This window comes from Eubalaena glacialis, chromosome 1, assembly GCF_028564815.1.
Source record: "Eubalaena glacialis isolate mEubGla1 chromosome 1, mEubGla1.1.hap2.+ XY, whole genome shotgun sequence".
Taxonomy (NCBI): Eukaryota; Metazoa; Chordata; class Mammalia; order Artiodactyla; family Balaenidae; genus Eubalaena; species Eubalaena glacialis.
In genome coordinates, this window is record NC_083716.1 from 201,059,733 (window position 1) to 201,074,041 (window position 14,309).

The 14,309-nt window shown below is 37.0% G+C and overlaps 1 protein-coding gene across 1 annotated transcript in view; it reads right to left on the reverse strand.

Annotated features, from left to right (window-relative positions):
* Window positions 1-14,309, reverse strand: part of DNAH7 (dynein axonemal heavy chain 7) — a 246,777-nt gene that overhangs the window by 77,116 nt on the left and 155,352 nt on the right. The window contains exons 44-47 of the mRNA XM_061203571.1: window positions 13,686-14,032; window positions 11,606-11,786; window positions 8,998-9,183; window positions 4,006-4,169 (exon numbers count right to left, since the gene is read on the reverse strand). Of these exons, the coding sequence (XP_061059554.1) occupies window positions 4,006-4,169; window positions 8,998-9,183; window positions 11,606-11,786; window positions 13,686-14,032 (878 nt within the window). The remainder of the gene's footprint in view (window positions 1-4,005; window positions 4,170-8,997; window positions 9,184-11,605; window positions 11,787-13,685; window positions 14,033-14,309) is intronic.

A 14,309-nucleotide genomic window follows, 5' to 3' on the forward strand; every position in this document is an offset into this window, starting at 1 on the left:
ACAGGACAATGTTGTGGCTTCAGTTTACAATGTTTGCTTTTGAAGATCAGAGCTCTCATAGTTTCTCAAATGGAAACTGAATTATTATAGCACCCAGCACTCCAAGTTTTGATAGTGTTTGTTCTTTTGTTATTGTCTAGAGAGGATAAATATTTGGTGCTCTTTTGTGTTTTTGAAAAATACAGACTTCTAACATGATAATACATGTTCACTGTAGTCTGCATGGAAGGACGGAATTTGGATATATAGCAGTGGAGCATTTCAAAGAGTTCTGCTATTTTCCTCTTTACACACACACACACACACACACACACACACAATTAGATAAAAACAGACAAAGAAAGGTGGGTGTTCCTCTCAGTTATTACTGTTGCTGAAATAAACCTGATTTATCTGACTCCTATAAAAATGAAAACTTAAAACATTTTTTAAAAGCAGGGTTATATTAGATATAGGTCTGGTCTACTTACCAAGTTGTTAAACAATCCCAATACTTTCCCTGTGAAATGTTTAGGTAGAATCCAATTACATTTAATGTTATCACTAGCCCTTGAAATTCTGATTAGCTAAGGAAACTTCAAGTGTCAGTAGCTCCAAAAGTTAATTATGTTCTAACTTGTCCAAATTTTACATATTCTTCCAGTTCCCTCAATTACTGACTCTTCCCTCATCTGAGATAGTATGTGAAAAGCATTTAGCACAGGCTCAGGTCCTTAGTAAGTGCTCCATATTAGGTATTATCATTATCAAGTAAGTATCTCTGGGGAAGGAAGAACACACTAGCAAATAAGTAAGATACTTATCTGATACTTCAAAATGATCACCTTAACCTATTTACTGAAACCTCTCAGTATAAGATTACCAAAATCATTGAAAAAAGAGCCAAGAATGAAAAATGTTAATATTTCCTACTTAGTAAGGTTGCTACCATAACTTCTTGTTAATGCTTGAACACTTTTACAAACAAATAGCAAACACTGAGGGGTTATGGCTCATTAAAACCATTTTCTACTTCAACCTCTCTGAAATGGGAGTTCGTCTTGAAAAAGATCACTGAAAGATATGGAATCTTAAAAGCAGAAATATTGGGCTTCCCTGGTGGCGCAGTGGTTGAGAGTCTGCCTGCCAATGCAGGGGACACGGGTTCGAGCCCTGGTCTGGGAAGATCCCACATGCTGTGGAGCAACTAGGCCCATGAGCCACAACTACTGAGCCTGCACGTCTGGAGCTTGTGCTCCCAACAAGAGAGGCCGCGATGGTGAGAGGCCCGCGCACCGCGATGAAGAGTGGCCCCCGCTTGCCACAACTGGAGGAAGCCCTCACACAGAAACTAAGACCCAACACAGCCAAAAATAAATAAATAAATAAATTAAAAAAAAAAAAAAAGCAGAAATATTCATCAACAGTTCCAGTATTACTGAAATATGACTGGACCCAAAAGAAAGGGTACATTTATTTGCTAGAAAATAAGAAGCATATCAGCCTCTGCTGGATAAATGGAGTTACAGGAATAGGTTATAGATGTCCTCCTAGGTAGAACAAAAGTATATAAATTGCAAATCAAAACAATAAAGGCATAACTACTACTATGTGGGACATGACCAAGTATATTCACAATTGTTTGGGAAGATCAAAGCTTTTTTTTCTGAGAGGGAAACAATAGCAACAACAACAAAAACAACAACAAAAACAAAGTTGGACTATTATTTTAGCTGAAGTTAATTGGTCCAGCTGGACAAAAGTAAAAGGTGGACTTCTTTCTTTTTCTATTGAAACTTTTAAAATAAAATTTTATTATCATTAATTATTATTATTTGTACAATATTATATTTTGACTTCTACAGCACGCTCACTACCGAAGGTTTAGTTTCCATTCATTACCAGATCTTTGATCCCCTTTACCTATTTCACCCTCCCCCCACACCTCCATCCCCTCCTCCTCTGGTAACTACTACTCTGCTCTCTGTATCTACGTGTTTGCTTTGTTTTGTTTTGTTTATTATTTATCTATCTATTTATTTAATATTTCACACTGGAGCGAAATCATACAGTATTTGTCTTTTTCCATCTGACTTATTTCACTTAGCATAATACCCTCCAGGTCCATCCATGTTGTTACGAGTGGCAAGATTTCATCTTTTTTATGGCTGAGTAGTATTTCATCTTATATATACACCACATCTTTATCCCTTCATCTGTTGAGAGACATTTGGGTTACTTCCATATTGTTGGATAGTATAAATAATGCTGTGATGAACATAGGGATGCACATATCTTTTCTAATTAGTGTTTTTGTTTTCTTCAGATAAATACCCAGAAGTGGCATGGCTGGATCATATGGTAGCTCTCTTCTTAATTTTTTGAGGAATCTCCATACTGTTCTCCGTAGTGGCTGCACCAATGTACATTTCCACCAACAATATATGAGGCTTCTAAAAGACAGACTTCTAAACTTTCAGAAACCTCCCATATTGTCAACGTCTAATGTGTATTCTCACATTAAACGTCCAAGCAAACTCTTTGCCACCTACTTGTTAAGTATTTAAAAAACGAACTAGCTGCCATCCTATACTTCTTAAAAGGCACTTAAAAATCTGTTTTAGTTGCAAACTAATGTACATATTTAGCATTTATCTAGATTCTATAATTTTTCTTCTGGATTAATTTAGATTATCAGAGCAAGAGTACCCAGAGCTTAATTTTAGTCCGCCAAAGAAAAGCTTGATAATCTCTTCTCCAAATCAACAAAATAATTAAATGTAAGTTTAGTTCCTGGCAAAGTTTGTTTTTCTGAGTACGATTTGCTTGATTGAAAAATGAGAACTGTGTGACACAGCTTTTCTTTTTTACCTTGGTTATCGCAAAGCTGTGAGCTTAATTCAGGACCCAACTGCAAGGATTAGCTTGTCTCAAGTACCTAATAGTAACTACCTCTTTAATATCCCTAGGTGGTCTCATCAGATTTTATCCTATTTTATGTTATATTCGAACTGCACATGCTTCAAATCCTTTTAGAATAGTTCAGTAAATAAATGCTATAGAAATCCATATGTCAGGATCATTTGCTGAGCAGTAAAGAAATTTGTTCACCAGAATTTTAACTTGTAGAATAATTTTCATAAATACTACAAACAAAAAATTTAATAATAACTGGTTTTTACACATAGTGGTTAATTCTATTTTAAAAAATTTATATGCCTCAACCATTTTTACTTTAAGTACTGTCATATCAATTACTTTTTCAGTAGTAAAGTAACAGCTACTCAAAATAGTGATGTAACACAGAACTGAACGTTTCCTACTGATGGTTTCCCTATGCTATTTCTAACATGCTAAAACCTCCAAAAAGATTGGCCCAGTGATAGAAGGCCCATAGTAATGTGACCTTGAAAATAACACAATCAATGATCGTCCTCACACTAGGGCGGAGTGAAGTCCTTGGCTTCTAGGAGGCAACACCTTGAGGAAAGGTAAGGCTGGATGAGCCTCCAGTATCCTCCCAGCCCAATCTCCATGGGATTTATCTACTAACCAGGAGATTCCAGGAATAGCACCACTCTTTTAAAAGCCCCAATCAGCCCAGGACCCAGAAATGTATCCATATCATTTAAGGTGGTTGCACACCCAGCAGGGAATACGACATCACCAACACAAACCTATCCCTGCAATGTTTCATTAACCTATAATAACAAAACCCTGCGTTTTATGGGAATAAAAAATTTGGACTTCACTTACTTATGGCAGGGTTTTGTTCTATTTGCTAAAAATTAATTAAAAATTAAGCAAAAGTCATCTGGGGTTTTTAGTTTGTTTACTACTGTCTCCAATGCTCAACTACTCTGACATTAATTGGAGAAGGAAGTGATTATCCATATCTAATTTAGCTAATTAGTTAAGTAAAACATTTTTCAATACTATAAAAGTTTACTAGCTGTGTTAAAAAGGTACACAGATAAATAAATCCACTGACTGATAGAGATCATTTGTGAGAAATATTTTCCTTACGTTATGATGATCCCATTATCAATAGAAAATGAGTCAGAAGGTAATCCAGCAATATTCCAGGCTCGAATTGTCACTGCTTCTCCCAGAATACTCATAAGGGAATAATCATCGGAGCAGGGGATATCTCTTCCTTTGCACAAATTTGTCCACTCCTTGATTTGGGTCTTTAAGACATACACAGAAAGATATAAAAATGAGGTTGGAGGTTACCAAATGAATACCTTGTAAACTCCTCAACTACACTCTGAGTCTACAAAGCATCACTGAAACTCTACCTCAAAAATGATCTGTGTTCATCGTATTTTTCAAAATAAAATCATAATTTAGAAGCTCTACTATGTATTCAAATGAAAATTATATATAATGTTAAGATAAAATTTAGATAGATCACTTACTAGTGAACTCAGAACTTTGTATCTGGAAAAAATAATTGCCAATTATGATTCCAAAGCTTCTGTTGACAAAATACATGGAGATCACCATGTTTTTCTACACATTTTCTTTAAATTATAAATATCAGCACACCTTACTACAATATTGTGGTATAAAAGTAAATCCAATTTGAACCAGTAGGGGACACAGAAAACATTTGTGTCTGGCTCTCACATGTCCTGGGGGAGGGACCAGAGCAGGGTTATTAGGCACCAATAAGGATCAGGGCACATACTGGAGTTTTGGATACCCCACCTGGGGCACAGTTTGCTAGGATGCTCAGGAACCAGAAGCGTACTTCAAGCTTAGGTTCACACTCAGAAAATCAGAAATCAAGGTCCAAATTGAGGTTATAGATCAAAGGGTTCATAAACAGTGAAAGACATGACTGGAGAGAAAATAGGTTAGAAAGAGGCAAGGAGAAGGTGGATATATGTGGTGTTGATAGCAGTCCATGGGCAGATGAGGATGCCGTGTGTGCCAAGTGGAGCTAGCTGAGAGGGCATGGTGGGTACTACCGTCTCCCTCGGGTTCCTGCTGAGTAGGTTGGACCAACATTCCCTTCGGTTTGCACATGAAAGGCTATGACAGTTTGGGGACAGCTGATGATTTTCATGACCCTGATTAGCCAGTTATTCTGTAGAATGCCCCACAGCTGGGTCTGTGTGGTGTTCTCTCATGAGTCAATTTAGGTTATGCACCTTTGGCAGGAATATCACAGAAATGATACTGTGTTCTTCTCATTGCATCTCATCAGTGGCACATGATTTCAAATTGTCCATTTATGGACGACATTTTTATTTTGATTAAGGCATTGTCTGCCAGGCTTCTGTCTCATAATTATATGATCTTAGGTATGATTAAAGCTTCCTTGGATGGTGGGTCATAACACAAAGACACTCCTATAGATGAGAGGCAGAACTCTTTGTTACTTACAGCTCCAAATGAGAGAAAGCTGATACCCAGGAGGCTGCACCTGGACACAGAGTAACAGCAAGGTGGAACTGCAGGGGGCAGTTTATAAACGTCAAGCAGAGTGGGGTGGAGTTAGCTAGGTTTCCAGGGCTTCCTGACGACTGGGTCTTTTGAATAGTTCCACAGGCACCGGGAAGAAGGGGCCGTCCTTGGGTATTAGGTATATGGGGACCTCTGGAAGTTGGATATGTGCCTATTGTAACCCAGGACTATTAGAGCCTGAAAAGGGAAATGGTTGGCATGAGGGCTTAGCAAACTGCCCACAGAAGGGAATTCAGAGTTGTTAACCGTGATTCAAAACTGAGTTAAGACAGCACACTCATGAGTACTTAATGACTATCATCTGGGTTTTTACTTGGTTTGGTTGTTGGCACCAGGACAGATGGCATGGCTATGTAGGGTAGAGGAGCAGGCAGCATTTTCAGTTTGATTCTGGCTCCTAGTACACTGTTCCTATGGGCATGTTTTGATTTTTCGTTGGCCTGAAGACTTTTGTGGGGAGGTCTGAAGGTTTTCTCAGATACAGCTTGATGCTGGTATGGGCATCGTAGCCAGTGATATGGGGAAGAAGTAGGGAAAATGAAAGCCATAGTTGCTGTGGAATGCTATCTATAGTTGACAGGTGTAGTATGTTATCACAGATGAACTCTGGCTTAGAAATTGAAGTGGCCAATTATACATCTGTAAGGGTGTAGCAGCAGAGAATAAGTGAAATGAACATGAGGGCCTCTGAACAAGCATCTCAAAATACAAGCCAAGGACCTTGGCTGGTAATCAGGTGGTAAGATAGTTGGTGGAAATGGAAAACTGACCATTAAGGGTGCCATCTTGGTGAAAGTAACTACCACCACGAAAGCAGTTTTGACTTTGATTATTGGTAGGGAAAAGGTATCTTAGAAAGTTCAAATTAATTCAACTCCAGGGCTTGTATGTCCTTACAGCTTTGTAGGATTTTGTTTTGGAGATAGGCATGGGCATTACAATCGAATACTGTGGGCCCAGTTATGCTAGGAGAATGGAAATTTTCTACATTTTATTATGAGGAGTGCCAGAAACTCTACAAAGGGGTTGATGAATAATTGACAACTACTCAGACTCAAGCTTAGAGGGAGGGGATCTAGCTACTTACTGCAGGCTCTTGGTATCCAGAGACTTCGATGTTAGGAAAAAACCAAGATTGTTTTAAAGCCTTTTTGTCTTACTTGGGTTTCCCAGTAGCAGACTCTGACATGAAGGTTTATCTGAAATGATTTATTAAGGAAAGGATACTAGGAGAAGAAGTATAACGACCAGGAAGAAGCCAATAAAAGGTGAGGGATCAGCCAAAGTTCTGCATAGGTGGTTACACCTTAATCCTACAGGGGGTGTAAGTTATTCCTTGCATTTGTTCCAACCAGAGGAAGGGAGACAGACCTTCAGGCTCTCACCTCTGTCAGTCTTTCATTAAGGCCAGCCTCAGAGGGCAGTAAATTCCCAGCCAATTTTAGCTCTCCAAGCACTGCGCAAAGTGAGTTCTAAGAACCCAAGGGAAGTCTGCCAAAAAAGCCACAGGTGCTGGTTGTTGGACGTGAAAGCACAGGAAGCCAGGCGGGGATCTGGGCAGAGCACTGAAGTTGCCACTATTACCCTTGTGCTTAGAATCGAATGGGAAACTTGATGGGGCGTAAACTGCCAGCTGCCCTGACCCAGGAGAAATAGATAAAAGAGACGATTACAGAGCAGGATTCAGAGAATGAATTCAAAGGAAGGAACAATGACGTTAGAGATTAGTTAAGTAAAAGCCTAGGTTGTTACAGTAAAGCAAGGAAGAGATAAAATTGCCTTCAAGCCTTCTTAGATGGGACGGGATGAGGTGTCCTCTTGAATCAGGGGTGGGGACAGTGGACATGAGTTCACAGAAGGAGCTATGAGCTTTGCTTGGAGCTTGTGTCTAGCTTAGTGTTGCTTTGCTTCTGTCCATAAATTTCAAGGTCTCAGAGTTCTGGCCTCAATGCTTCCTTGAAGCATTTCTGTAGCATTTGTCTAAAGCATTCCTTGAATGCATTTGTGTAGCATTTGTCTAACTGGCAGCCCCCATTCTGGTGGAAGCAGGTGACTGGGGAGTCAAGCAAGATGCAGTGCTTTGGAAGGAGTCGTCAGAGAGGGCTGGGTTGGGAGGAGCGGCCCTGGCTGGTGACTTCCAGCATGGTACTGTAATCCTCAACAGGGGCCAGTGCAGACACCCCGGGGTATGTTGGGAACCAACAGAGGAGTGCAGGAGGCTCTGCAGGTACTACTTCCATCCTTCCAAGTTGACATAGAAGAGTAGACAGAGGGCTAAATTAGGATTCAGGTGACAACAAGTCTCATTTCTGCTCTGTCATTAACCAGCTGTGTGGTTCTGCGCAGTTTTCTTAATCTTTATAAGCCTCAGTCTCTGAAAATGTCGAGCAAACAAGTCTATGACTAGGTAAATAGTGTCATGTTAAATGTTAATTATCTGAACTACAAGATGTCAATGCCATAACTGCAGACAGTCATTCAGACACAAATGAAGACAGAAAGCTAAGGAGAATATGAAAGTCATGCACCAGGACAAGGGCTACCAGAACCCAAAAGACTAAAGACAGAAGCATGATCAATGTGAGGATTTTAAACTAGTTTGGTTAAAAGCAAACAAGCAAACCAAAACAGTGGCTACCAAGAATCAACCCTACTTAAGCGAAAGTCCTGAATTCAAGTGAAGCTCAACTGAGACCACGGGCAAAGCGAATGCTTTGTAAAACTTGATAAAGCCACACACAGAAGTGGGTTTTCATTTACTCTTTCTCTCCTCCGTTGACACCAGAAGCTATTGCCAAATGTTGCAAATTTCTCTCTTCTCTTTATTTTCATTGCCTTCTTCTCCTTTTAATTTTTCTAAATCTCTCCTCCTGCTTTGACAGGGCCATGTCCTGGCTTGTACTCCTAGAGGGAGCTGAAGAACGTGCTGGGTCTCACTGAGAAAGGGACTGAACAGTGGGAAAAAAAGCTGGGAGAAGAAGTAGGGTTAGGAGTTGGGTCGAGGAGAAGACTGAGGCAGAATCCGTCAAAGGGGTGGGAAATTCGAAGCAGGGAACCTGGTATTTATTTTCTTAGGAAAGAAGCCATTTATCAATTGGGTTTTAGCTAGGTTCATCTTTTCCTCCCATAAAGTTTCAGTTTCTGAAGTCATTTGGAAATGATTTATTATTGAGATTCATAGAGCGTAGTTGACTAAACACCCCCCAGCCCCCCAAAAAAATCCCGATACCTTTATACTTGTTTAAGAACTGAAATTTTATCGTTAGAGCCTACCATTTCACATTACGTTCTAAAGTAGATCTTTTTTGTTTCTAAAACAATTCTAAAACAATTAGAAGAGTATTTGATATAGCATTTTTTTGGCTACCAAGCTAATTTATTGAATAATTAAAATACACAACTAGAAATCACTTGAAAACATTTTTCTCCCTCGTACTTACCAAAAAATCCAAACAAACAAACAAACAAAAAAACCCCAAGATTAATGTTGATTGTAATGGGAGGCTCAGGAAAAGACCCTAGAGGTCGATGAGTATTCCCTACCTGTCGATAGTTAGATGTAAAGGCTCCGAGGTAAGCGACGACCCCTGAGGAAATGAGGATGTCCCCTGTCAGGTTGATGTGCAGCTGCCCCAGCTCCAGAGCTGTTTGGCTCCATCGAGTTTTCTCACCTCCAAGGCCTCCGATCAACTTTTCAGCTCGTTCTAGCTTTTTGCTACACAGGTCAACCTCAAAAATAAAAGTAAACTTTTATCAACATCTACAAGTAGAATAAGTTAAAAAATTATTTAAATTTCTGCAAGATTTTATCCTCAGAGATAAATTTTTACATTACAAACTTACGCCTGGAATTTATTTTTTTTAACACTCTAAAAGAAAAATGTGCAATATCTAACTATGAAGACTGGCAAGTCCATGACCTTTTAGAATATTTTTCATAATAAAGTGTGTATTTTAATATAATTTGTGAAATTCATAACAGATATTTATCATATAATGCAAAGAATAGCTCTATTTAAGGAAATGAGCTACAGTATGAGACACTGAAAGTTAATTAAGTAATAAAGGACATCCTCTTGCAAATATAGATGTTTCCCCTCCATTTTAATAATCTAAATGCATTTTATTTTAAATATTCTATGAACGTTTTCCCCTCATTTAACTTGTGGTTGATTTAATGATAATTTTAAAGGTCAAATGTTTAAAAGTTTTAATAATTTATGCTTACTTACAAAGCACAATTTTCAAGTTGTTAAATTGTGTCAACCTACTCAGACACTTGCAATTAACCTTAAATTAGAACATCAATCAATAGCTGACAGCCTACTTTGTGCATAAGACTGTCAGCCAAGTTTGATTATACATAATTAAGCAATGTTATTTTAAAAAAGAAGAAGGGTAATTATGAATATGGCAAACTTTGGGAAAAGCTATTTCAACCCATGCAATAGCAATATTCCAATAGAATACCTGAATTATTTTGATTAATCTTAAGTGATTTAGCATCATTATTCTTAGAAGATGACAAGATTAAGTAAAGGTTATCTTAAAGTTCAAAATGAAATAATTTACATGAACAGAGGAAGTAAATAACTGATAAAAGCAGAGACATTTAGATTATTTTGGAATAAGAATTTGGCTTATACTTTTTCTTATGCTATTAATATTTATATTAAATAAATGCTTTTAGAGTAAAAGATATAAAATACTGTATCAGTTTATCTAAAGATAGGTTTAAGAAAAGCAGAAGGTATGTAATTGGTAATATTTTTGATACTTCCTAAATAAAAACCTTTCTCTCTTAATTTTCCCTCCTTTAATATCTTTTGCTTCCTAGTTTCTTTCTTCACCCATTCTTCTTTCAACAGTATTAAAATGTTGAATCAGGTCTTGGACTATAATAAAGTTGCCATCAGAAACCACCAAGTAAAAATATTTTAGCCAAAATTTCTCTTCCAAAAGTAGATTTTTAATACACATATATGCATGCATTCAATTTACATTTACCAATTTTCCAACATTTTATTATGAAAAGTTATTTCAAACATACAACCCAGTTGAAAAATGTTTACAGTGAGCAACCACATACCCATTTTTTAGTTATATTATTTAAACTAAAACTCATCACTTGGAACCCATGCCTAATAATAGGTCACATTTTTAAGATTAGCACAATGTCACATATTGCACAAATATAGAATATGTGCACATATCCTACAGAAAGAAGCAGTCTAGTACAGTGGGAAAGAGCATAGCTATTAGAGTCAGATTGCCTGGGTTTGGATCTTAGCTTAGAAGCTGCATTGACCATGAGTAAGTTGCTTAACTTTTCTGTGCTTTGGTTATTACAAAATGGTTCAAAAAGATTACCTCCCTCAGAAAGCTTTTGTGAGAATCAATGAGATAATATACATTGCTCTCAGAACAACAGTGCCTTGCATATAAGCACTCAATAAATGTTGACTGTTATAAAATATTTTGACTTTTTTCTGGAACATAATCAGACTCTAGCAATTAATTTTTGCAAATGCTATCACTATCTAAGAGCAATGATTTTAGTCTTAAAAACATTTTCAGTGGACACACTATGGTTCTGGGTATTGAGTTCTAATCTCAGCTCTGCCATTAACTCTTTTTTTAAAAAAAAATAATTTTTATTGGAGTACAGTTGATTAACAATGTTGTGTTAGTTTCAGGTGTACAGCAAAGAAAATCAGTTATTAACTCTTATATAACCTAAGTCACTTAACATTTTGGTTCTCCATTTTCTCACTTATAATGAAGAGTGATTTAAATAATCTACCTCAATATTCTAGTAATCTACAACAGAGATTACTGACAATTTTTTTCTTTTTGTGGGGTGAAGAGCCAGAAGGTAAATATTTTAGGCTCTGTGGACCAACAGGCAAAAATGAGGATATTATACAGGTACTTATATAATCATTTAATATGTAATCATTTAAAAATGTCAAAACCATTATTAGCTTGTGGGCTGTACAAAAACTGACAATGGTGGACTTGGCCTGTGGTCCACTGTTTGCCAACCACTGACCAGGAAGAAAACAGGATTGCTGTGTTTGTGCCAGCATGAACATCATTTTTATTTAGAATAATTGAGGATTTGCCCATATTTGTCTGTATTATCCTATACCTGGTTTTCCAAGTCAGCCTTCTTTTGTTTATTTAGTTCGAGTGTGTCCTGAAGCTTGGTCAGCTTGTCCTGAACTTCCCGAAGCACTGACTGCTTCTTTCTGAGACCATCCATGGCAATTTTAAGCTCCCCTTCAGCTGCAGCCAGTTTTATCTTTTTGGGAGCTACTATTTTTGCCACTCTGCCAAAAGTAAAATTGGAAAATTAAATACATGTTTAATATTCTAGTGTACTTTCCGTCACTGAATTTACTTTTCTAATATCCTTACTATAACTCAAAACACATCTTCATGTATAACCTATACTGATTTCTATATTCTATATTTCAATTAAGAATCAGTCAAACCTGATCTCAGCACATAAAACATGACTATTAGATATCAAATACACATAACGTTTTCAAATAGGTAATTTTTTTACCCAAAATAAAATATTCAGTTGTCACCAATGTCAATTTCGGTGATTTTGGAAAAGGAGAATAAGCATATACATGTAAAATAGAGCGGTGTTTGTGGAAACTAGCCTAATTCGTTAAGGCTTAATTATGATGAGGAGAAGAAGGGTATTTTATTTACATCATTTTACTCTTTCATGTTTAAAAAAATTTTTATTATTTAAAATAATTAAATGGGTTAATCTATTTTATTTTCATCTCAAAATAGTTAAAATGATTTTGTGTGTGTCCACCCACTTCCTCAGTTCCCCAACTTTTTTTTCTCTTCCAGTTTTATTAAATACATCTAAGAATGACACTCCTGTCTTTATATTGTACTTTTCTCAAATTTCAGAATATATCCCTAACTAAAACCAGCTATCTTATAAATATGTATGTTGGTAATAAAAGGGACTATGTAGGAAAAAGGATGGATCTAAATTCTCTTCTATCTGGAAAATGGAATAAGTCATGTTATCTTTCTAAATAAATGATAAAACATTAAATTAAAATTTATCATTAACATAATATATCATGGTCCAAAATATACATAGCCTGTAATATATATATATGTACAATGATTCAAACTGTTTATGAGTTTGAAAGACGACCAGTAATAGTTCCTTTTTTGAAGAAATAACCACAAATTTTTACTCTGTTTTGTATATAAGTATTTCTCATACAATCATCAAAAAAGGCTGTTGGGCTTCCCTGGTGGTGCAGTGGTTGAGAATCTGCCTGCCAATGCAGGGGACACGGGTTCGAGCCCTGGTCTGGGAAGATCCCACATGCCGCGGAGCAACTAGGCCCGTGAGCCACAATTACTGAGCCTGCGCATCTGGAGCCTGTGCTCCGCAACAAGAGAGGCCGCGATAGTGAGAGGCCCGCGCACCGCGATGAAGAGTGGCCCCCGCTCGCCGCAACTAGAGAAAGCCCTCGCACAGAAACAAAGACCCAACACAGCCAAAAATAAATAAAAATAAAAAATAGTAAATATATATTAAAAAAAAAAAAAAAAGGCTGTTTGTCTAAACAAAGAATATATGTTAAGGGTGGTTTTCAAAATGTGGTCCAAGACATGTCCCCTCCCCTTCAGGGACTCCAAGAGGTCCTCCTTGTGCAACTAAACATCTGTGTGAGGCTGCATTTTCCTCATATACTTCAATCAAAACAATATATCCCACAACAGATTGAATGCAGAAGCAGATCTGAGTCCAGCTGTCTTCTATTAAAGCACATAGTAAAGAGATGTGCAAAAATACGAACCACCACCACTTTTCTCACAACTTTTTCTGAAAATGTGGATTAAAAAAAAGTTACTTATGTAAACATGTGGAGTTTTTTATTGCTATTTAAAAATGAAGTAAATACTTTTTAAAATTCTCAGTTTTAACTTCTAATATGGTAGATAAAAAAGGTTTTGGGGACTGCAATAATTTTTAAGAATGTAAAGGGTTCCTGAGTCCAAAAAGTTGAAGTATCATTGTATTATACTATTTAGTTGGTATAGTCTTGCCTCCAGTAAATATGTCATATAACAGGCATTAGACAGAAGGACCCTCTCACCTATGTAGCTCTTTATATTATTTAAATGGTCAAACCTGAAAATAAAACACACCAGTTCACTTTCTTTTTGTAAGTACTTACTTGTCATACGAATCCATTGCTATGACCCATTTGCACAGACCTTCGGCTGCTGTGGAAGCATTTCTAATCTTTTCTGGAACAAAATCTGGATTTGGAATATAATTTTTTCTTATGATGTTCATGTAAGCTGGGGGAATATTGTCCTTGTCATATTCATGAAGTGACTGTAGAAATCGAATGTCACCAAGAAGTCTTTTGGCGGGACCCCAGAAATCCTCAATTTTTTTCCCTGAACCTGTTGGGTCAGGGATTTTGTCAGCTTTGATGCCTTTCAAGATGCATACAGCTTCCATAACAAGCTTGACACCAGCGGGAGGACTCTTCATGGATTTTACCACTGTAATGTCCTTGAAATAATAACATGCTATTATTAAAAAAGAATTGTTTACATATGACTTGTAATCGGTTCCTATTTTCAAACTAAGCCATAAGATAGAAACTCACTGTTCATTGGGTAGAAATGGTGAAAGTGATAGAATTGTGTCAAGAAGTGTTGAGAAGTTTATCCCAAAGGAAAAGTTATAAACAAAAAAGAGTAACAGGAAGATACCCTATATGAGGTTACTTATGACATGAAATCTACTTCAAAAACACATGAAAGAGAGTTTGGCTGTCACAAAGTAA